Source organism: Acanthaster planci, linkage group LG21 (genome assembly GCF_054643075.1).
Source record: "Acanthaster planci isolate LZ-2023a linkage group LG21, COTS_SCS, whole genome shotgun sequence".
Taxonomy (NCBI): Eukaryota; Metazoa; Echinodermata; class Asteroidea; order Valvatida; family Acanthasteridae; genus Acanthaster; species Acanthaster planci.
The window spans coordinates 4,906,865-4,932,038 of record NC_141797.1 but is presented as its reverse complement, the minus strand read 5'-3'; the positions used below and the strand labels follow the sequence as shown (position 1 = coordinate 4,932,038).

General features: G+C 40.1%; 1 protein-coding gene across 2 annotated transcripts in view; it reads right to left on the bottom strand.

Annotated features, from left to right (window-relative positions):
- The window catches only part of LOC110981590 (nuclear pore complex protein Nup160-like), a 42,479-nt gene that overhangs the window by 1,866 nt on the left and 15,439 nt on the right, over positions 1–25,174 (bottom strand). The window contains exons 7-32 of one of the 2 annotated variants that reach the window (XM_087131068.1): positions 24,871–25,032; positions 24,424–24,599; positions 24,097–24,187; positions 23,686–23,754; positions 23,343–23,552; positions 22,422–22,487; positions 21,866–21,974; positions 20,195–20,351; positions 17,762–17,922; positions 17,066–17,229; positions 16,161–16,294; positions 15,772–16,020; positions 13,978–14,047; positions 12,914–13,132; positions 12,324–12,419; positions 11,696–11,790; positions 8,265–8,361; positions 7,364–7,472; positions 6,943–7,106; positions 4,686–4,752; positions 4,194–4,304; positions 3,264–3,393; positions 2,402–2,497; positions 2,056–2,200; positions 1,576–1,701; positions 1,038–1,139 (exon numbers count right to left, since the gene is read on the bottom strand). In XM_087131068.1, the coding sequence (XP_086987194.1) occupies positions 1,038–1,139; positions 1,576–1,701; positions 2,056–2,200; positions 2,402–2,497; positions 3,264–3,393; positions 4,194–4,304; positions 4,686–4,752; positions 6,943–7,106; positions 7,364–7,472; positions 8,265–8,361; positions 11,696–11,790; positions 12,324–12,419; positions 12,914–13,132; positions 13,978–14,047; positions 15,772–16,020; positions 16,161–16,294; positions 17,066–17,229; positions 17,762–17,922; positions 20,195–20,351; positions 21,866–21,974; positions 22,422–22,487; positions 23,343–23,552; positions 23,686–23,754; positions 24,097–24,187; positions 24,424–24,599; positions 24,871–25,032 (3,375 nt within the window). The remainder of the gene's footprint in view (positions 1–1,037; positions 1,140–1,575; positions 1,702–2,055; positions 2,201–2,401; positions 2,498–3,263; positions 3,394–4,193; positions 4,305–4,685; positions 4,753–6,942; positions 7,107–7,363; positions 7,473–8,264; positions 8,362–11,695; positions 11,791–12,323; positions 12,420–12,913; positions 13,133–13,977; positions 14,048–15,771; positions 16,021–16,160; positions 16,295–17,065; positions 17,230–17,761; positions 17,923–20,194; positions 20,352–21,865; positions 21,975–22,421; positions 22,488–23,342; positions 23,553–23,685; positions 23,755–24,096; positions 24,188–24,423; positions 24,600–24,870; positions 25,033–25,174) is intronic. The other variant, XM_022239253.2, reaches the window with a different exon arrangement.

Here is a 25,174-nt window from a genome sequence, read left to right as displayed (position 1 = left end):
CACTACTGAATGTTGTCAGTTGGATATCTTGAAGCATACGAAGTAACTAGTGTATTATCTAAATCCACATTATTCGAACAGTAAGCCACTGATCAAGTGTCGCAGATTTCATCCCAATGCATGACATGAATGCACAGCATGGCTACACTGCAATAACTAGAGCCTTCCAGTCTAAGGTGTGTGGTTAACAGAATTTAAAATTCACGATCGGAAGAAATTTCTCAAACCAATGGCATATTCTTTATTTAAAGTTTCAATAAACCAGTGATACTGAACCCTCAACCCTAACAGTGGTTGGGCTTCACATTCCTGAATTGAGCAAAATACCACAACATTAGCAGCTGGATTTATTTTAAGGTTAACCACTTGCTGCCAGGGAACCCTGTTTCGAGCACCATGGGTTTATACGCAGAGCCAGGGTGCCTGAAATGGGACAAAAGAGCTGGTCCGTGTACCAAAACACTGTACTCGGAACAAAACACCTGTTGCTGGGAATTGCCATCATTTTTCGGCTTGCATATTTTGAAGGTAATCTGTCACTGTTTTTAAACAGTATACCACTGTTTTGGCCATAGCGCACCCACAGATTAGCATCGCAGACAAAAGTGCTCCAGGGCCCCCATTGATGAGCGATACAGCACTGCTGCATGCTAATCCAGCTGCGTTTGAAAAGATGCCACTCGCATTCACTGGGGACAAAGGAAATTACGCAACACCTCACACTTCTGGGCTCTCTTTACAGAGCAGCTGGCCTGGCTAAAATACTCAGGAGTCAACGAAGGTTGCCAGTCAGCTAATAGAGTACCCATTTGTGTGGGTGTAAACGTCCATTGAATGAAATGATGAACTTTTCTGAAGAATTCCGAAAACTGGAAATCTTGAAAATCTCCTGTATGTGCGCACTGCATTTTTAATAACACCCGGCAGCAAGTGGTTAATGCCCTTAACTCCCTAAACACTTTACTTAAGATCATCCCAAATTCAAGCTGAATAATTCTGAAGGATCTAGGAGTATTTGTGGTTGATAATAGCCCTACCTGTTTCAGGGTGGGGTCTGTTTGATCCTTGAGTGCTGTCAAGAGATGATCAATGGATTGATAAGGCAGCCAGACACTTGGCAATGTTGCTCGCAGGGAAGTCTGGCAAGAAAACAAGAATCATATTTGAGCAAGTGAAGTTATGTTGACTTTTTTATCTTGCAATAGTGACAATCACTGATACAAATAGTCATCAGCTTTGGTATTAAAGTTCAGTCCAAATTAGAAATAGAGCCAATTATTGTCTATTTATATCCCACAAATGGTATTGCTGCCATCCCTTCATTTACCCAAAATAATATGGTCTAAGATAAAGCATGTGTGTTGGCACGATAAGTTCCCTCTGTCATTTATAAACACCTCAGTACATGTTAAACCTTGAATACAAATAATTGCACACTAAAACTCATTAATAAATAAAACAACCTTTGAATCTGGAATAGAGAATTGAAGTAAAATTAAAACATTCTGGAAGCATAACACAAAAGAAAGAAGAGCAAAACAAAAATATCACAGGTAGTAACAACGACAAACTCACCTTCAGGCCAAAATATTCTGACCCCTTACCACAGACAGCATCAATAAATTCCAGAGCAAGAGAGGTTGCTTCCTCTAGCATGTCATAGGTAATGTACAAGAGGAGCAAGGAGGCAGGATTCAACTTCTGAAATATCAAATCAAAAATAAGGAACTAAAGATTCTAATCAACTCTAGTATTGCAGAACCTGTAGTCAAGTGTAATACAAACTCTACCAAGTCTTGACAAGAACAAACAGGTATGCCAAGAAAGGCCACAAGCTACTCATATCAAGGTATTGCAAAGGCATTCCTTTCCAATTTTTTCACCAAATATTGGATGTACGGGTGAAATCATTAGTGATAACTCGTGCAAAAACTTGTGAAGTGCTTGACAAAACTGGCAATGTAACAGTGGAATCCTTACATTACTCATATTTAGTCCTTTACTAAATACCACTCTTGGAAGGCAGTAGAGAAGGAATGATTCTATTCTCTCTACCTTGTAGGCTAGGAGGAGCCATGTGGGCAGATGATAGCCAAGAGACAAGAGTTTATTAATCACACACTTGTAGTGGGTGTGGTCACCAACTCTGTCATGCTTCTCCAGGTATCGTTTCAGCAGTTGCCATGCCAAGTCTGCAGGACTACATAGGAGATCCAAGACAAAAAGAAAACACACAAATTGGTGATGGGGAAAATGAACCATGTACTATTTTCACACTGATGTTTTTTGCTTCAGCTGTAACACACAGAATTAAACAAATTCTCTTTTTGAAACAGCAATGAGCATTGGCAGTAAATCTTTGGCAATAAGACTACAATCAAAAGATTGTTCTGGAACTTACCCAAGTTCCCTCGATGGGTGTAGAGTTCCCAGGTCATTCATGGACAGCCACTTCCAAGCTGTCTCATTCAAACCATTCAACGAAAGTTTGACACACCTATATCCAGTTCAGAATTTGTAGGAGAATACGAAACTCTAATCTGAGAAGTTTTCATTCAAGGAGTGTACACAGGGAAATGTTAGTAGTGCACCCTTGGTAGAATTCTTGTGTAAATCCTCTACACTGCTAATACTTTCAGATTGTTTCAAATTCAAATTCTCTCCACATTGTTATACATTGTATATTTTTTTTAACATAAACAAGTTGATTCTCAATGTGTGTCTTGCTTTTAATACTAAAAACCCATTCAAAAATCTATTCCCGTGCATATAATTAAAGAATACCACAGGACACAGGTTCTGCACATTCAGTTGAAATTGGCGGGCCAATGGACGGCACAGATTTTTGTAGGCTACTTGAAAATTCTGGCAAAATTGATCAGACTAAAGAAACCATGGGTTTAGGCAGATCCAGTTAAAATTGGTATGCCAAAAACACAACATGCATGTTTTTACATAACGATCAAAATTGGTGGGTAGGCAGTCAACTAAAATTGGTTGAACACTCTTGGAGTCATTTGCGAGAACGAACCAGCAGATCTATATGAAATGTCTCTCACTGGCTCTTGTAAGGTCACATAACATCATACAAACTAATCAGGCAATTAAATTAGATGGTACCATGCTGGTATGCTCATGAGAGTCTTTCACACTTTAATTATACCTCTTAGACCAATTGATAGCTTGTTGGAACTTGCAAAACTCTCATCTCAAGTGCAATAGTATCTACTCAGATTATCAAACTAATTAATTTGGCCACTCACTTTGTTGCCAAGCCTTCAAAGACTGGGGTCAGATCAAGTTGAAATGTTTTGCAGACAGCACAGGCCACATCAAAGAGGCCAGATTGTACCAGGAGCGATACAGTTTCGTCCGCAGACAGCATGGGACCCACTATAAGAGGAAAGGAAAAAAACATGATATGCAGACAATTCACACTTGGTTTGCAAAGATGGAACAGTTTTGCAAGTCGTCTATGCATTTACATAGAAAATGCCACCAAGAAAAATAAATCATGTTCAAATTTCATAATTTAATTGAATGTGAAGATCAGCGTCATTGGTGAGGACACCATCTTGTTTTCTAAGTGTCAATATGTCACCCACTGATTGGTTGTATGGTTTCTATAAAAGTAGTTTGATTTCATTTGACTTGGGCAAGGAGCATAGCAAAGGCTTATTAGAACTTCCTGTGACAGGCTTGACACAAGCAGTCATATTGTGCATGTGATTATGCCAGCTAACATGCTGGTATGTTATTGTGTTGAGCTGTGCACAACTTTGGACTTTTGTCACACAAGGTAAGGCAATTTGGAGACATCCAGTCACACTGCAATCTAAAATACCCACCAAGTCAAAAGTAAACAGTTACATGTAACAACAACTGTCCAAATGTTAAACGAAGGTTCGGATTGACTCTCATTTTATGAGGTTGCCGGGAATCAAGATCCAACTTCATAAAGCTGTGCCAAATGGAAAGTATAGCTGAGTAAATGCCAGTGTTTACCAAACCTCGGCTGCAAGAAATATGCGCTGCTTGGCATTCTACCTGCCAACCTGTTAATGCTACATAGAAAGTTTCTGCGCTTCGGTGAAATTGCTTCCATTATGACCTTATGTGACACTGTCCTAATAATGTAACATGATCAAGAAGGACATTGTATTCAGCCAACTCTGAGCAAAGCCATCACTTACTGGATGAATGGATGGATTCTGGGTCATGGTTGGCAAGCTTCAGTCTAGCATCCACCAACTGATGCTCTTTCCGGAGGTCACACAATTCGATGACCTTAACCTGACGTCTCACTGTAGATGAAAAGCGATCACTTTTCAGATTAGAACCCACATAAAATAGAATTTCAGGAACTGTCCAAATTTCCCATGAAGTTTGTGAAGACATTAGCTCAGTTTAAATCAATTAATTGTAGAACAAAGAATAACTGATGGAGCAGAATTTGAATTTTAATTTGACACTTTGAAGTGACTTCACAATGGAGAAGATCATTCAAATAGGACTTATCAGAGTGCACAGAGAACTACCACAGTACTCCACTGGTCATGGGTTGAAAACCAGCATCTATCACTTTCCTTTGTTCAAACAAATTTAACATAAAACAGAGTGGCTCAGATACAGCCCAATACTCCTTCACTCAGTTGGTGACACCATTTTGCCAAATGTTAGCCCACCTTGTTGCTGCAATATCTCTCCATCATAGTTCCTTTTAGGAGATGCACCCACCACGTCTTCAGCATTCTGGGGACCAAAACATGTAACATTTGGTTGACAAAGAAATTGTCTAAGGAGGGATTTGCTGTAAAGCCTCCTATGCAACCAATGCTTCATCAACTGATGTACCAGCCTCCTGACTGCAGTCCAAATTCAGTTTTAGTATCTCAGGACAGCAAAATGAGGGAAACTTTGCTAATAAATGTACATGTACCTAAAAAAATCCACGGAGGAAGGACACAGGAGTTTGAACTGCCCGAGCTATTAAATCTGGCCAATTACTGCTTTCTGGCATGCCCAATATATGTACAGGTGTATGTCCATAGCCAGAGCACAGCAAATGCTTGCAACACACCACTTGTTTCACAATCATAAGCCCCTTTGTACCCCCATGATCATCGCCGCAATTTCTCACTGGTTATCTGCATCCTTAACCACTTCCTGCCGGAGACTCCAGGATCGGAGACGTATCGTTCATATGGGTGGCCGGGTCTCCGAACTCGGACAAAGGAAACAGGGCCCTGTAACAAAAGACCGTACTCCGAAAAAAAGACCAGGATGCTGGGCATTACCGACATTTTTCACTCTCAAAAGTGGTGACGATCCAGCCTTGTTTTGAAACCATATACCAGGGTTTGGGGCATTGAGAGCGAGCGGATTACCACCGGGGACAAAAACGCTCCACCACTGCAGCGATGAGCCACACAGCACTGCTGCACGCTAATCTGGCCCCTATTGAAAAGAGGTCAGCAGTGCACTGAGCCAGGTTCGTGAACAAACGACAGTTATACAACACCGCACAATCTGGGCTCTGTTTACAAGGCTGCTGGCCTGGCTGAAATACTCGGGCGTCAATGAAGGTCACCTGTCAACTTAGAGGAGTACCTAAAGATTACTTGGTGCGGCTATAAACGACCATTAAATGAAATGATGAATTATTGAAGGATTTTGAAAGCGGAAAAAATGATAGTCATGCCGGCCCAGAATCATCAACATTGAAAAATGCCCAGGCATGAAGTGGTCAAAATGTTGTGCACTGCAGTATAGGAAGTTGAATATTCATGCAGTCGTTGGTGCCTGGTATGATCTGACAACATCAAATTCAATGCTTGCACAGTTGCTGTGTTAGGCTGTGTGCCCTTAGTGTTCATGTGCAGTCATTGCCTTTATCAAACGCTTTCCTCTGGAGTTATTTTGGAATAAATGGCGGAGTTGTTTATAAGATATTATGTCTTATTTGAGTCATTTTTATTATGGCATTCATACAAAAAGGTACTTTATGAGATCTCATGATTACCCCTTGTGATGAAATGGCGCATTTGTTTGTCATCAACTTAACTGTCCAGTGGTGGTCAATGCGCTGTTGGACAATCTTAGCCAAATTCGTACAAAGACTTTGAAAACTGATGTTTTGGAGACACAAAATGAAATTACAAACATTGCATGGATAATGGAACAGTGCACCAAAGTAAAAAGTTTATTCACGATGGCAAAAGTAAATCTACTGGTAGATATTTTTCGCTCTCTATTCCCTGGTCACGGTGATAAGTTGTAGTTAACTGCAAACAAAACACACCAAATATTGCTACGATATTACTGGCCCCACTTGTCCAGCTGAGCTGCAGGAAGTAAATCGGGCATTTCGGAATGTTTACTATTGTATGTCTGAGCTGGCGGCGATGCTCATCAAGCACTTTGAAGTGCCAGAGTTCTAACTCCTTCTGTGTCCTTCCTCCATGCTCAATCTATTACCTATAACTCCAATGACCCTAGAACACAGACACTCAGAAGTTATTGAATCAACAACAGCAATTATAAGGCTGCTACGCTACGAGTTCCCTGTGATGTCAACAAGCCAAGACAAAGGCAAGAGAAGTACCATATCAGTGATCTCAAAGACATCATACAAATTCTTATTTTACAATCAGGTTTAGTTTATATAGAACTTGCAGGCATCCTGTTGTAAATATAAAATACAAATGTATAATACTTTTTGTTCAAAAATTCCCACTACATTTCAGTGCAAGCATTTAACAAAGCAGATCTTATGATTAACAGTGTCGTAGTCAAGTCCACCACTGGACTTCAGGTAGGACTTGTGATAGACTTAAACAGCAATACTGATGAGGGATACATCACTTTGCACTTTGTTCATGACTAAAATCTACCTAGTAACATTTTCTATCCACAACACTACACAATACTGAATGAACTTACCGGTTCATCGACAGCCACTGGCTTGATGATCCAAGCAAAATCCTGGTTGACTAGTTCCAATGCATTCATAGCAGCTAGGTAGCACTTGGCTTGCTTGCGTAGGCCATCCAAACTGGGCACTTCGAGGCCAAGACGCACCGCATGCTCATACACTGCACTGGCAGCTGGAGGAAAAAACCAAAGGTAGTCCACCATCAAGTTTCCAGTATATAGTTACTGTAGTGCTAATTAGACTCGGTGAAATACAAACTCCATAACTGTAAGCCGGTGAAGAGAGCCCCTGGATAGAAACTATGTTTCTTTTGGGCAATCCTTGGGGCATTGGCTGATGTTTTTCCATTTTGTTTTTTTTTTCCGTTTTGTAACTTGTCCTTTTTCCCGAAATCAAATAAATATATAAAATACTGCACAGTTAACCAACCTTTTCTGTAGTTTCCTCTGAATATATGGAAGGCATATAGTAAATCGTAGTAATTGTGTGTAGTCAGAAGGTCCACAGAGCGAGCTCTTGACTCCATGATGCTCACAACCTTTAAAGGACAGATTCATACATAATAATCCAGTTCTGCATACTTTAGGAACCAACCAAAACATTTCTGAAGTTTGTGCACAGTGCTGGTAATATTTAAAAGTCCTAAGCCAAAAGAGACAAACAAACATAGTTAAATTATGAAGGTATTTACGTGAAAATTATTTGACTGGTTACAGTTCACATAATACTGAACAGAATATTCTCATTTATTGTTATAAATGTGACCCGCTCTACAAAAAGGGTAATAAGTCGGGCAATGCCAAAACATGTTATGGCCTGTTCTATTTGGAGAAGGCAAAATGTCTTCAAAAATGTTATTTTCTGTTTTTTCCTATAATAGCTTCTATAATATTTATATTTTCAGAATTGGTGACAAAAAACATGGATACTGATGAATAAAGATAAAAAAATTGACCATTCAGTAGGAAATCCTACATAGCACTGTGCTTCCAAGTGCTACACTTTATGAGCTTTTTCTTGAAAAGTGCCTTTATTGAATCCCAAAGTGTGGATATAAAAATGTATATATATTCTTCGGAATGCAGCGCACTACAGGGGTCATTCATATATCAAATTGTAGCTTGAGATGTACACAATCAAACCACATCACAAACTCATAATCTGAAACCGGCGACTTACATGTATTACCCATTTTTCTAGAATTAGTCACAAATGTAAATTGGAAAATGTTTTAGAAACGATGATGCTTCAATGCATCAAATGAGACTTGATGATGGGGCATTTGAATCAATAAAGAAAGCAATTTTCCCAAATGACTGCAAGCATCTACCTCATCATGTAGGTCTATGTAAGGGAATTGACATAGTTCCTTAGTTTGACCTCGTTGGCAAAGAACCACAACAAACTGGCGTAAGCAGTCTCGTCTCCTGAGGAAAAAGAAAATATTACAGGCTAGTTAACAGTGCTAGCCAGTGCCAGCTTTCCTCCTGTGACTTATTACAGGCTAGTTAACAGAGCTAGCCAGTGCCAGCTTTCCTCCTGTGACTTATTACAGGCTAGTTAACAGAGCTAGCCAGTGCCAGCTTTCCTCCTGTGACTTATTACAGGCTAGTTAACAGAGCTAGCCAGTGCCAGCTTTCCTCCTGTGACTTATTACAGGGGCCGATTTCACCAAAGGCTACGATCGATCGTATCTTAAGTTGCGATGGGTTATCCATCGCAACTTAAGATGATTCCTAAATCGATTTCAAGAAAATTGCGACGAGTGAACTCGTCGCAATTCCCATGGTAATTCACCGTAAGTTACGATGACTTACTAGGTCATCGTAACTTACAACTTTGGACCAAAGAAAGATTGTTTAAGCAATGGCGCTTATGTTTCTAGCAAATTTTGAGGCAAGACCTGCTCTTCGAAGAGAAAGAATTTTTCATGATAGAAAAAATCCGCTTGATTCATTAACGGAGGAAGAGATATACCAGCGGTACAGATTTACGCGACACGGGATCGTTGAGCTCTTGGGGAGAATTGGGCCAGAAATCGAGCAGGTCACGCAGGTAACACCTAAGACTTACCATTAGTTAAACTATTTAGGCCTATTTATTTGTACTATAAGTTTGTATGTTCCTGTCTAAATTCTCGTATCGAGCTTCTCACATAAACGATTGTCATGGCCGGGGCCGCTGGGGAATTCAAAGTTAATCATCAATTATTCATTCATAGCGCCACCATTTTGTCGGCTCGCAATAGCTTAATGATGGCGGCGCCCATGATTCAACGAATGTGTGGGATTTCTGCCGTGTTGGAATTGCCGAAAACACACACTTGCGAAATGGAGCACCTTTCTTTAAGGGAGTGTTTTTCCTTTTTATACCTTCATATCTTTTTGGGAAAGAGTTTCACTTGATACCACCTTGCAGAAGCCTATGAAATTAGGCTGTATTTAATAATCTAACTTAACCAACGTTATGAATACATGATCAGCTGATACTGATAGTAACGTTAGTCTCCATGGTAGTCGTAAGGACGCTTAGGGGGCCACTCAAAACGTTAAATGTTTTTAAATTTTGACTTTTTTCAAAATGGTGGGTGGGTCGAGGGTATAAATTGAAAATCTAGATTTATTTTTCATATTAAACTCATGATCTGCTGACTCACATAGACATGGCACGGAACCCCGAAAGTCCCTTTTATTATCTCATATTCATTGACTCAATTCCGCAGAAGTAACTTGTATTGTCCAACAACGTTTATCTTTTTAGTGTAGGCCCTACGTATTAGTTGTTTTGGTCAGATTTTAGGATGGAATGCTTTGTCACTTATTGCTGTAACTTTAGTATTGGGGGAGGGGGACTGCGTGTGAAAAATGTCAAAGTCCTTAAGGATCTCATTTTTTGTCTTAAATGTCACTGCATTTTCACTCCAAACGAATGCCTTAGTCCCAACCTTCTTACCCACCTTCATACAATTTTTAACCAAATCATTCCTTGAAGGTCATAAATGTTAGAAGTACAAATAAAATTTTTTTTAAATATCGGGTTTTTTTTAAATAAGAAGAATTTTAGCTTGAAATTTTAAAAATAGGGCTCTGCAAATGAGTTGAACCCACCGTGGACGGACGAACGTGTGTCGTTATTTTTGCTGTCTACTGTCTACTTGTTGGCGCTGTGGGTGTTGCCGAGGCTGCAGTTTATTTTGATTTTACACAAGGCCTTCTATTTTCTTTAAAAATTGACTTCCGCTTTTTTACCTTTCATTTCCTAGCAGACGACACATTTTGCCAATCCTCCATCACACCGAGTTGTCCAATTGTTTTCTGTCATTTCTGTGCGTCAGCGTACTCGTCGTCATGTTGATCTTGGCGGAACAACGACTGTTATACTAACACTAAATTCCCTCGTGCTAACAAACATGGAACAGCCGTCAAAGGTTAAGGTTCATCCTCGTTCAGTAAATGTACCCCCTCTTATTAAAAAATACAACGAATCGCGCTTACGACGTGTTTCGTGAAATCCATTTTAGAATCCATCGTAGCTACAATTGATCATAGCGCTACGATGCATCGCAACTCTACGATTGGTCGCAACTTAGGGTGAGTTTGGTGAAATCGGCCCCAGGCTAGTTAACAGAGCCAGCCAGAGCCAGATTTCCTCCTGTGACTTATTACAGGCTAGTTAACAGAGCTAGCCAGTGCCAGATTTCCTCCTGTGACTTATTACAGGCTAGTTAACAGAGCTAGCCAGTGCAAGCTTTCCTCCTGTGACTTATTTCTCCTTGAAACTTTGAGTTTTCAATCTAAACTTGTCTTGAAATCTAAAGGAATACTCATTGATGCTATATACATTCGTAGTCACTTAATTTGATACAAATGAGATTCTTTTTGGTTTTCCTCATTTCTGAAATTGTGGAAAAAAAATTCTTTGGTTGCTTTGCTGGCCAAGTGAGTGAAGAGTAGTGCTTGTAACTGCAGAAGAACTCCACGAAGGTCAAGTACCATACCCAGACGAATGATATTTGACCTCTCAACCACGGACATGTCCAATGCTTCAATGCTATTTTATACAAATTCAGCCTTCAAGGATAGTATGTAATTTTATCAGTCTTGGTAGAGACAAAGGCTCCACGAGCTAAAAATTTCACTTGTAGAGGATACATAACGTTTTACACAATTTAATACAATTGTGTAATGTGTAATTCTTTCTATGGAGAATTTTATGACACAAAATATGCAATTCAACAATACACATTTCATGGAAGATACACAGTGCAACGTGTCCAACAAATTATCACACAAATTATGCCGTCAGGTGCAAAAATTATCTTGACCTTTTCAAAATAGTTGATTTTGCTCAATAATTGTATCATCATAAATTTCGCTGATATTACACCTGACAAGGTTGACGTACGAGAAATTCACATCTCTTCTCAAGGTGTAAATGTTTGTCAATGCAAGAACACTGAGTTTCTCCATCCGATTCTGACAAAGGGAAGTGCCTTTTTCAAAATGGCAGTCTGAGTAAATTCAGTAATTGCTTGGAAAGGAAACAGAATCCTAAAAGCTGTACTCAGCCTCATCCAAGATGAAATATCAGTTTGTAAATAGCAGTTAAGTACATCTTGTCATATCAGCTACTTGTACACTTTATAGCCATGCTTGAATTTACTGCTTAAAAGTCATACATGGTGCAAATTTTAATGGAATTTTTGTGAAGTTTTGTAAAATCCAATGCCAGTGAATTACTAGCATTGTGCATATGTTTTACCTTTCAGGGTCAGGGTTCGTTGCCATGGCAGCATAAGCTTCATCATTGTGCCCCAATTCCAAGTGGTACTTGAACACTTTGGACCACAATGTCGGCTGTGAGAGGTGTAAATGTGTCAAAGACAACTTCAATTTCAAGCAATTTCTGGATTGCCAACAGTGTGAATACATTACAACATACCTGCCCACACTTTAAGTCACACACCAGAATGCTTATAGCGAAGCAAGCAGAAACGTGTGACAGAAGCTATCTGCATGTGGTGCAGATACACAGTGCTCTCTTTTTTTTTCTCCTGCAAAAAGTGCCCTCTATTATTTGGAGTATAAGTTTTTCTATTATTTTCCTTTTTATGAAAAATGGAATGCTCCAATTTTTGAAGTCTGAAAATTTAAAACACAGGACATTTCCAATGAAATTGGAACCATTAGTGGGCATGATTATGACCATATGAGCATGGAGGTGCAAAATGGACAGTTCAACTTGGTCCTTTAAAAACAGGGATTGTGCAGTTTAAGCCTGCTTCATCTCTAAATAAAGTTTAGGGTGAAGTGAATAAGTATGCCCACTACAGACTTGGCTTCACATATGCAGTGCTTCACACTTGACTTGGCAGACACCCATTACTTACCACATTAGGATCATCATCATCAGCTACACTCAGTGCTGTGTTAGCCAAAGATATGACCAGGTCAGGAAGGCCAAACTGCTCCAGCAATCTGATCACCTGCACAACCATGGTTCAAGTTGTTGCCACAATTAAAAACAGCATGAAAACAATGCAAAATATTCAAACAATTTGTGTTGATTCAGGGAACTTCCGGGAATGAAAATTAATTGAATATATATGATAGCACACCATACGCATGCCAAGCCTGTACACACACCTGGTGTGTTGCCTCAGGGAATATTGTTACGGTGTTATTTCATATATGGCTACGTATTTATAATGGTTATCCAAGCATAGCACATGGGGGTTTCAATCTCATTCAGGTCTCCTTCTCTACATGATTCTTACTGTCCCCTCCCCTTTAAAGTTGTTTGGTTAATAAAGAGTCAAGACCTGCTAGAAAGGTTTAGATCTCATGTTGTTCACCCAAAGACTGAAGTGTTTTTACTTAGTTTGTTTTAGACGTAGTGTTGATTTCAATGCAGGAGACAAAACCTGAGACATAGACAAAGACAGAGATTCTGAGAAAAACCGAGAAGGCTGAAGCTTACCTTCAGGTAGTAGAGGATGTCTAACTTCTTGCCTGTCAATTCCTCTGTCAACAGCAGTTTGTTCAAGAGAAAGTCTTCATTAGCAATACGGTGAGAGGCTCTTAGGAAGCAAGCCAGGGCTTTGTGAGGTTCACCAGAGTTCAGGAGGCAATGTCCCAGAAGAAAGTGACGAGACGAGATGTTCCAATCACACCATGGATTCAGCAGACGGATGTACTCCTAGACCAACGTTTTGGAACAACCACTTTAAGCACATTGCTTTTCATAAAAAAGTGACAAGTTTTTTCACTGAAATATACAGTAGACTCATTTCCAAAGATCGAGACTAATTTTCAAATGTTCAAGAGGCATCAATCTTAATTTCACTAGGTAGTCACTACTTGCTCTCCACTGTTTTTCCTTTGAAGTTTTCTTCTCTAGCAATTCTCTGGCTATGCTTTAAGAAAAATCACAAACATCCCTGAAAACACAAAAGTGAAATGTAGAGGGCTATAGCATTCAACATGTACCTTCTTTTTATGACAATTCCATCACCAAAAAGAGGAGGTCTCATGGACTGACATCTGTAAAGTGTCAGTTTAGTCCATTAAAGAGTTTTGTTACTGTGTTTTATACACTTTCACACATATACAGGCAGGCAACTTTGACAAAACAAAAAAAACCAGGAAACTCCAATATTTCCTACATTTTGTACAGTGTTTTTCAATTCCTAATGGGACCAGTGTGAAGTGAAAAATGAGGAAATCAGCTGATCTGAGGAAACGTTGCAAGCCTGCATATAAGGCCCCAGCAATGAGCACAGGTGTTGGTAAAAGTACATTTGATTGGCCATGTCATGAGAAAATTATACCCAATTTTCATAAAACCAGTGTCAAAATTACTGGAAAATACAAGTGCAAAAACTTTGGTGTTGCAATGAAATCTGAGAGAATGTTAAGATGGAATCCATCATGGCTCAGTTAAAACTGTAAGAAAAGAATGTCTCAGGCAAAGATTTTATGAGAATCTATAACAAGAAGACATAGCACTCACAAAACCAATGAACTAAAATCTAAAAAACTAACCTGCAACTGAGTGTACTGACATTTGCCCATCAAGAATTCTGGAAAGAGAAAACTGCCACTGATTGGCCAGCTGGAGAAGGGGTGGAGTCAAGGAAAAAATGGGTAGACATTTCAGCCACACTCACTGTGTACAGAAGTTTTGATTAAACACTGCATCAATGGGACTATGAACATACCAACTTAGTAGAATTGCATCCAGCGTAAGTGCACAGGCCAATGACATGAAACTGCCTTGCAAACACACTGGCTAAATACTGAAAACAATTGGCTAAAAAACAGTAGTGCCATACAATCCTGCATAGTCATCATGACTGGTTCAAGTAGCTGATTTCCCTTCATACAATATGTGCATTTAACCAACAATATTATTCTGCCCTGCAGCTCATGAAGGACTATTTAAGTAGTGCTGCAGCCAAACCGAACCAAAAATCATCGAATATGGCACTTTTGAACTGAACCGAACCAAACTGGTCGGTTCAGTTCAGCTCTATTATGGCATGGCACTGATAGCGCACAGAATGTACAGAAGAAAACTTGATGAAAAAAAGCAAGCAGAAGGAAAAATGAATAACAAGTTATGTCACAAAACGAATTTTGATTGGATGCTGATCATAGTTGGACTCGTGCTCGAAGGCAACTCCGAATGGCTAGGGAATGCTGGTTTTGCTAGGCGGCAGTGGCCGATGCAGCACTCCAGCTCCATTCACAATGAACTCTTCAATGTCTCAATGTACATTGTACATGTGAGTACATGTCCGAACCTGAACCAAAGTTTGGCAAAACAATTTCCGAACCGTGTTGAAACTGAACCTGAAGTGAACCTTGGCACCTCCTTGCAGCATTAAACAATTATTACTAGACTCAGGCAGTTCCCACATCTCAGTTTCATCTTCAACTCCATCCCAAGAGTTCATAGCAATGCACCTTCATTGTCTGCTACAGAAGGCACCCAAGGACTGGAGAGTTTGATTCCCTCTGTAAATATTTAAAACTAACTGTGTTTCAGTGAAGTCTGAGACACAGATGAAACCAAGATTTAAAAAGTCCAAAACAACAGGTTCCAGAGGTGAGACTGTAAGATGGGAACAACCCATGCAACATCCTGCAGAGACATTGTAATCATTACAATAACATATTGTGACTTTCAAAGACTTTGAAAAGCTAACAAAAAATGACTTTGTGAATCCTATGTTTGGGTTCTGTACAAAATGCAAGAATGTACCAAGTCCTGAATAACTGAAATTCTAAAAGTCCACAGGATGAGAGTGTATATGCATGCACCCCAATGACGCTGAACATAAACACATGCGCAAGTCTTTAAATGTTACAAATGTAACCATTGTTTTAACATACATTATGTTTTCACAAAGTGAAAAAATGTGTACAATGCAATAGGAAAAACATGAGGACCTTCAGGTTTTGCTATTTTCAAGAAGTGAAAAAAGTTTCTTTGATGGGTTACTGCTTAATTAAAACAATATTTCTGCAACTTACTGCAGATTAGCATTTTAAAACTCTCATATTTTATGACAGCACAACATTCCTGAATGCATAACACCCATGCAATAAAAAATAAGTCACGAAATAGGATTTTCAAAAGTGTTTATCTTGGAATGTCTGTTTTGCATCATATGGGGGGTTTTTGTCACTTTGTGAAAACACTGACGATAATTTGGGTCAAACATCCTGAAATCCAGAATAATTCCAAGAAATAACACCTGCAGTTCAGGTCTGGAACATGTTTCCTTCTTCATATTAAGTCAGGAAATAGAGGAAGGCATTTAACAAGGATACACCATCTGTGCCAATGCTGTCAAACAAGGTCGCAGTACTTCCATCCACACCTCACACTCATTCTTCTTCATATACCCATCTTGGTTGACCTTTGACCTCATCTGTGAACCACCAATCCCTTCCAGGAACAGCTCTGCTAATGTAGGGGTCAGGGCCTTGTCCAGTGACTGGGCTTGAGAGAGGGACAGGGCTAGTCCAGCCGTGCTATCTGAAATTTCTAGCGCAGCAAATTGTCTGAGGTTGGCCTCCCTGTGATATTCATGAAATTGGAGATAGTAAAGCATTTAAGGCAAAAGCAATGATTAGAAGATCCGTACATGCACTAACAATGGCAGCCTTACAAAGAAATCAACAATAGGGCAATGACACAATAGCTGTAAAAAACTTACAGAGAATTTGCAGGCACAGTGCTGGCTACGCAGTTACCGACCCAAAACAGCGAATAGTAAGCTAGGAGACAGGATGCAGTCTCACAGATGATGTCAGACTCTAGATCATCTAATGCTTCCGATGAAAGAGAAGCCTAAAATAATTAGAATGAGATATCTTGAATTAATCAAAAGCTTCTGATGGGGAATGTAAGCCTCAACCCCCCCAAAAGAAAACAATCCTAAAAATATTCCATTAACCCTAACCCCCTAGGGTGTATGTAAAATTGTATTAAAATTGGAGGATTTGGGAGTGTTAGGGTTAATGACTTGAAATTATGGATTCTAGCAGTGGGATTTTTCTTACCAAATAACAACATTTTTGGAAAAAACGCTCAGTCATAGTTAACCTGAAGTCAAGCACAAGACTGACTCATGACAGTCATTTGTACTGTACATATTTATGATACTTCTCACAAGTTATTCATCTTTTTCAACACTCAAAGGCCCTGACATGAAATGCTATTTGCTCTGATGACAGGCCATGTACATTGGCCAAGTTCTAGATTAACACACTGTCCAACTCCACGGAATTGTGTGTGAGAATGAGAAGTTTAACAGTTCAACCCACTTGCTGTGACTACACACTGCCAATACACATCCTCTGTGAAACTGTCCCTGAAAATCCTTGCATTAGTGATACTTGAATCATCAATTCCTGGGTTTCCTCTGGCAAAAGCCACAATGTGTGTATGTCTGAGTAACCCCACACACCTATTCTCTTATATTCACAGAACACGTATCAACTTTATTTTGCCAACTTCAAACCATTACAACCTCTCACTGAATTTCTAAGGGCAATCTCTTGAGTACCCTTCCATACAAAATCTCTTGTACAGAACACAAAATGAGTTTTTTCTGCTCACTTGATCACCAAGTTTCACCATGGCACATTCCAAGATGAGTAGGTCTCTAAGCAGCTGGTATCTTGTGAATGACATCTGGACGAAGCTAGCAGCTAGGACAGCTACACCCTGAGAGCTAGCAAAGAGTTGACGGCTGGACAAATGTTCTACAGAATCACCAACTGCTGTTATACCAAGATAATTAACATAGAAGCACTAAGTAGGTGTTAACAGTGGGAGGCACATTCTTCTTAGGAATCAGGACAGTGCATGGCAAAAACATGCAGGGAGTGGAGGGTTTACCCTTCAAGGACTTTTTTTTAACTTCACAGACAAAGGGTCAAGAGCCTCCTCCCCTGCCTACCTCCAGATTTCAACTGTCAGACAAATGATAATTTTAATTTAGCATGCAGAAAAATATATGCATTTTAAGTTTATCTGTGAAGTTCCAAACCAATCGGATATTGAGCTGTACTGTTCAGGTCGTTTCTACTTTAATATTCTCACCTTTGAAAGTATCGACTCTAGCACTTTCATTTGAATTTTTCAGGTGTGTTTAATCAATCTGTCCTTGAGAAAGACCGACAGCTTGCAAGTCAAAATGACAGCAAGACATAAGTGGGAACACTTTTGAAGGCTTGGTAAGATTAAGTCCCTCTTACATAGACAATGTACCAGAGCATTAAAGGCCAAGGGTTGCAGGGTTACAAGTCTTACCTCCTTCCTCCATCATGAGAGACATGGGGTTACCCTCTGCTAGATCCATGGCATTAAGGAGTGTCAACACAGCCCGTACAGGGTCTTGAAGGGACTGAAGTTGGCTAGTCAATTGCTGGACAAAGCTGATGGATGGTACCTGGGTACTGTCCATACTCTCACTGTGAAGCAGTAACACATGCATTTGCATTGTTAGTGTTATTTCTTTCCCATTTTGTGTTGCCTTTTCTCCTATAACTCTGGCTTCATTTAGATGTACTGTTAATGTATACTTTATCTGCAATGCACCTTTAAGGCTTAGCATGATTTGTACCTAACGTGTACATATGTATGTGCAAACACATGTACATGAATACATCCGGCCCTCTCAGTCCCCACTACTTTACAAATGGTGCCATATCACATAAATATGGAAGTACAAAGCAAATATACGTATCATGACATTCTTACAATGTGGCGGGATTTGAAGGATTGAGGCTGTGAAAAAGCACGCCGGTGGCGGTATTGCCAAGGGACATTGACCATTTAGATCCGGTATGGAAAGGGCCCAACCCTACCCAGTCCCAGTACTAAGCCAGGCCGGTATTCAGCCTGCCGTAGTCCAGTACACAGGCCTTTCTGACCCATGCCCTTTGAAGTCAGTGAGGCGCATCGGTTTATTGCCCCTCATAGAACAGCAAGAGCTGAACAAAAGAGGACAAATTTCAGGATTACAGCCTACTTGCAAGAGCTGGCCAAAGTGTTAATTCCTGCGGCTGGCTGGAGGTGGATTGTATTGTGTCGACTATTAACTGATGGGGAGTTTGAAGGTTTAAAATATTCCCTATCTCTATTCTTTTGAAGTAGTGGGTGTTACGAAAACAGGAAAACAAAGAACGTTTAACTTCCCATGGCATGCAGTGCCAGCATTTGCATCGAGGTATGATTTTTTCAAGAGTAATGATGCATGCAATTAGGGCACTCCATGAATGGATCGGGCTTGGTCCAGAATTTTTTTAGCTGAACACTATTTTGGGATGAGTACATTTATGTTCTGACTGCCAGGAGCACCATCATACGTAAGCGTAGAAGATCAACAGTTTTTCGGACATGCCTTCGCTCAAAAGACATACCTTTTACCGAAAATATGCACTAATTTTTTTTCAACTTCCATTAAACCACACGCGGACAGAATGACTCATTTATAAATGTATTAGATACTATGGGAGGAAAAAGTTTATACATTCTACACGTTGGATAACTCAAACCTCAGTGGATAAGAAAGTCAATTTATCTGGATTTCAAGCCAATGAAAGTTGCCGAGTCTTGCTCACACGTACATGATTGAAACACTACTAGCCCCCAAAGTAGCTATTGGAGACGTTATAAGTGGTTGTTTCCTTATATTTCATGTTTTTATTATGTACGTAAAATTTTCTATTCCACTGAGAAGTATATCCGAAACCACCAAAACTGTGTACTTTTTGTGACATTTCTCTCGCATGCTGCGGCACGATGCGTACAGTGCTTGCTCAATTGGCCAGTGCCGGGCACGGTGGTTTTCTGATCACGATCATTTCTATTGGCAGAACATTTTGCATTTCAAAATGTTTGAGTATATGAAAAAATGAAAAAAAAAATTGGTGCGTTTTTTTGTCTTTTATTCCATCACCTTTCCTTTTTTTACCTTTTTAAAATGGTGCATTCCCAACAGCACACCGGGAATGCTTCAGCTGCAGTTGGGCAGGCAACAGAAACCAGGCTTTAGCCGTGCTATGCACAAAGCTTCCTTCAGATTGGTCATATGGCCACCACAAAGAATCAACGATTGGACTGCAAACATGGGGATACATTTGGGCTGCAATAGCAATCAGGCTTGCATGAAAGGTAGGATCTTTAGGGCAGTGGTTGAGACAAGTCAATTACAGTGGTACCAGCAAATCATGCTCGCTTCCAGCAGGCAAAAATGCAATATCCAGACTTTCAAGACTGGTACACCGATCATAAATGTAAAACCGTTGAGTTAATCAACGAGCGATGCAGATTCAGTAGGAGTTTAAGGAAAATGGACCACTTCAAGAAGTAAACCTCAGGAAAGAACTTTAACACAGCTTAGTCTTTTCAGCTTAGTGTGGAGTCCATGTCATATGTTTGAGGGCATGTAACTGTGTTTTCAGTGAAAAATATGTTTGGTTGAAAGTAGAAGACGGAATTGGAAATGAAGCTCAAATCTTTTTGCTACCGGACTAGCTTACCGGGGGGCCCTTCCCTTACCGGATCTAAATGGTCACCATACCTAAGGCAAATATCTCAAAATGGCAAAGTTCCAACAGAGGGTTGGGTTCAAAAAGGTGTTACTTCAAAATTTTCTTCAAAATCTGTGACTTCCCTAAGTGGTCTGCCTACCCGTTACTAAAAACAAATCTGCTAACAAATTTGTGACAGCTTATTTACCCCAGAAGGTCTCCTGCAATCTGCTGGGCTATCAGGTCAGGTTTCTCCAGTTGGTACACATCATGCTCAAAGGACATCTTGATTTCTGGGCTCAATGTCTGTGATATCATCTTCACACAATTTCTGAGTGTTATCAGATCTCGACACAGAGTCTTTTCTGTTGGCCAGAGGGAAAGTTTCTCTAAGAATACTTTCAAAAAAGTTGAAGTTGTTTGCAGCACATTAAATCAGTATTAAGTAGTGGATGATTTGTCAGGAACCTAATGCTTGCAGGCTACATGTAAAAGTTGAGGTTTAACTGTCTGTAGTTGATTTATTGCTAATATACAGTGCCGACTCCCTGAAATGCATTATGAAATACACAGCTAGTGATAACCTGTGATGCAACCAACTGGTTAGACTTGTCTAAACACATTCAATGGGCACAAGTTTGATCAGAGATGGTGTATCTATGTACACCTACATTTCGCAATTCAACATACTCTACCCCTTGTTTAAGTCCCAGAATTGAACAGGTGAATACTGCCATTAGACCAGCAAATAATAATCCCTGAGTTCTGAGCTTTTATACTGTACAGCATCAGTGCGGGGGTTCCCAGTGCCGGGGTTCCCAGTACCGGAGACCTTGGGTTTGTACACTTAGCCAAGGGTGCCTGAAATCGGACAAAGGAGCTGGGTCTTGTAACAAAAGACTATACTCGGAACAAAAGACCAAGCTGCAGGGAATTGCCATCCTTTTGCAGCTGGCATTTGTGAAGGTAATCTGTCATTGTTTTGAAACAGTATACCACTTTTTGTGCATTCAGCACCCACAGATTATCAGCCGGGACAAAAGTGCTCCAGCTCTCCAGAGATGATTGATACAGTACCACTAGTACTACATTCTAATCTGGCTGCATTTGACACCACTGCCATTCAGCAATGTACTACGCCAATTTGGGGAACAAAGGAAATTATGCAACACCGCACAATCTGGACCCCCTTTACTGGGTGGCAGACCTGGCTGCAATACTTGGGTGTCAACGGAGGTTGCCTGTCAGGTAAGAGAAGCCACCAGAGAGCCATTTGTGTAGGTGCAAACATCCAGTAAATGAAGTTATGAATTAGAAATTGTAAGAATTTTCATCATCATCATCATTTTGCACATGACCATCAAGAGGGTCGTAGTGACCTCCAGACGCCCCTGTCAAGAGCAAGGGACCAGCACTCATTTTGAGACAGCTGCACAGTGTCGGTAACCTGCATATGCCAAGTAAGAATTTTGAAAATGGAAAATTGCCCGGAAACTTGTCCCGCATATGCAAATTCATCCGGCAGGAAGTGCTTTAATGTGTACACAAGTTTATCAACTCCATACAAATTGTGTAAGTGGTGAAAAGATAGTGTTCCATTTACCAGTGAACAAAAGTGGCAGAGTACAATGCATACCCTGATAGGGCCAAGTCTGGTGTTTGTCCACTGCACTGCATGGCACCACCAAATCTGATTGCACTGCATTGTGTTGCATAGTGCCAAGAGAGAACCTGACCGGGGCAAGGCTTAAGAGGTAACATTTTTATGCGATTTCTGCAGTTATCTCTATCATACTACCATCCCAATGACAAAACACATGCTTAACAACACAATTTTAAGTCCTTTAGGCCATAATTTTAACCTAAGAGAAGTTTGTACCTGTTATGACAAATGGAACAGCTTCAAAATCTTGTGTACTGACACCTCTAGGGGGCGCTAGATACAGATGTTCTACAGCATCACATGGCCTCAGCAAAGACAGAAGATTCTGAAAGGAACACAATAGTGAAAAAAATTGACAATTAACTGCAACGCATCATCAGGACACTGTTTGTTCTATAAACTTATCTGATGCATGAAATTCTTAATCCAGGAAGAAATCAGTTGTAAAGACAATTACATATCAATTTCAACTAATTTTAATCTTTAAATATCACCTTTTACTGCCAAATACACCTTGGCTGATCAACTTTATGAGTTTTCAGAATAATTTTCACAGACATCTGTTTCAAGTTTACACAACCTTCAGTGCAAAACGGTGAATGAATTTAAAGGGTGCTTATAGAATCTGCTCCAATCCAACAACATACACCAAGTGCCTCAAAACAATGACGACAACAAAACTTTTAACCAGTTGCAGTGGCTTGGCGCGAATCTATCAAGCTAGTTGAGACAGCTAGAGGTTGAGGTCAATGACCCTGAAACATTTGCTGACCTTTTTCAGGAGGCATACCATCCCTGTATTGGGGTCCAACATGATACCATGTGGCTTGCTGGCAACCTGCAACAAAACATATATGGGCCAAGATCAGGCCAGGTAGGCATTTGAAAAGTCATTTTTTTCTGACTGAATGTCGCTTCTTTCTGTCGCCTCATCCATGAACCCATTGCCCAGTGTTTTGGTTTCTTTGCATTTATCTGCAATTGGCAAAGACCTGAATCTACTTCTAGCATGCAGTTCCAAACTGAATGCGTTCAACTTTGTAAAACTGCAGACCCTGAAGGATTGCAAGTAGAAGTTCAGATGAGATTTCAATGAAGCAAAGGGAAACAAAGTCAAGTTTTATAGTAGCAGAAGTAAAAAAAAACACCAAAATACATGTGGGATTTTGTGCAATTAAAACAGATGGCACAAAAAAATATGCTATCTATTTGATGTTAATGCCTATTTAGAACCAATGATTTTCCGTCATCACGGAAAATGGACAGAATTTGCAGAATCAACACTTTGAAACAGAATCCAATGCATGAAACAAAACTTGCAATTGCCACTAAGAATGGCTTAAAAAGTAAAGAAAACTTTTCACAAAATACTATAACTAAATGCCTACCATACCCTTGTAAAATGATTGTTTTCAATGAACGAGTTACATTGGAAACATGGTAAATTGCATCACTCCACCCCATGAAGGAATGTGCTAGCAAGTCACTGGTTCTACTGGTTGAAGAGGCAAGAGTACCACCTGTCAACAAGCAGTGTACCACCACAATAATGGCTTCTAATTCTGCTAGCCAAATAAAACTACAGGAGATTTCAATGGCCCAAGTGATCAAATATACATCTGCCACTGTTGCAGGTAAAAGACCTTAATACCAAGGCCTCAACTTAAGACATCTTTGGCTTTCAACCCCTGACCTCATGGTACTGCACACAGCAGGTGTAGAAGCGGGACCAGCTCTGTTCAACCACCTCTCGGTACTCTTCCTGTGACATCTCACTGCCGCCCACCTTCTGCTGTAACTCCACCTCCATGACAGTGGTCACCTCTTCATGTAGAAGCTCTGGTGTCAGGAGGCTGGGGTCAGTTAGAGGGGTATAGGCACCACCACTGGATCGACTGTAAATCTGGGCAGTGACATCAGACAGCAAAAGTCACTTTCTTTTAAAAATGGTCTCAATTCAAGGGAACAGTTTTATGATCAAAGATGTGGCCTAGGTCAATGGTTTGTGATGAATTAACAGCAAACTGACTGCTTACATTTAGAGCTCGTGACACTGACTGCAGAGAGAATTTGCCAGGGTGGAAAATGTTATCAAGGTAAGCCTCCTGGTGACACAAAGACAAAAACAGAATCCAATACAATTCTTGCAAGAAATACAAGAAAAATAAAAACATTGGCTGGATACCTACAGTGAAATTTAACAATGGAGACACTTGAGATACATTATTCGTGCATCGTAATGCTTGGTTAAAGCTAAAGTTCATTCCAAAAATTGTACACATGGGTCTCAACATTACATGTACTTTTTGTGGTGTTTGAAAATGGTCAAAACGTTTATCTTTTCAATGCATTTTGCATTAACAGACTAAGCTCCAACACTGCTTTCGAGGATCTTATCAATCGCACCACTGTTCAATGCCTATGGAACTTCAACATCCCCAACCTACCCTTGGTTCCAGGAATGGAGGAACAATAATATCCGGAGTGTGAAATGGTTCCATGAAGACAGAGTTCCATGAACGCTCACCAACTGATATTCTGATTGAACAAACATCACAAGGACCATCTGTAAATTCAAACACTCTTAAAACAAACTTACACAAACTGAAATGGCAAAAATTAAACCTAAGTTAGAATGGCTGTTTCCATTTTCATTTGGAGGTGATGAATTGGACAGTGGACATGACTTTATACTGGACTGTTCCATTGTATTTCAATGATATTAAACATGTATACATGAAAGCTAGGCTCCATCAGCTGTTAAGACAACTTACCCCTCATATGTTGTGAACTTAACCACTGTCTCTCCAGATGGACTATTCCACACTGCCCAGAGGGTGCTCAGGGTCAGGCCAAAATCTACCAGGGTGTTCTGTTGGTCATCGTTGAGGAGTGCCACCTGAATGAGTTTATACTGTCCATCCCGAAGAACTGGCTGTAGTATCAGAAACTATGCATTCGCAAACAAGACAGTGCCTTGTGTGAAACCAAGCAATGGGTGTGCCCTGAAAATCCTTTACAGGACCGTCCCCTAAAGGGTAAGCCCAAAACAAGACAAAATATGACCAAACTGTGCTCATAATGGCTAAGAATCTGTAGGTTGAAGGCTATAACCGGCCATATTGTGTCCACCAAAGATGGTTGAAGGTACCACAATGTTTCACATTAAACTGTCCCAAGTGCCGTACATGTAAATCCTGCATTATATTGCTTTACTGTACCTGGCTTTGTGTAGTAAAGCTCAAATAGAATCCAAGGACCAGTGTTCTTTGGTCACTACCAAGGGCAGTCCGGATTTCATGCCTGGTGACTGATTGGTCAGTAAGACCAGAAGAGGTTGGAATGTAGTCCACAAGATCAACGGTCAATACACATGATTGACTCTGAAAAGAATACGGCATGAGATAAAAATGAGGACTCTCAGCTGAGAACACTGCAGTCAAAAACAAAAATGAAAAGTGTTGTAATTTTGTACAAAGTAAAGTTAACGGGCCTTTGACAATGAGGCCATGTCCGAAACGGGCT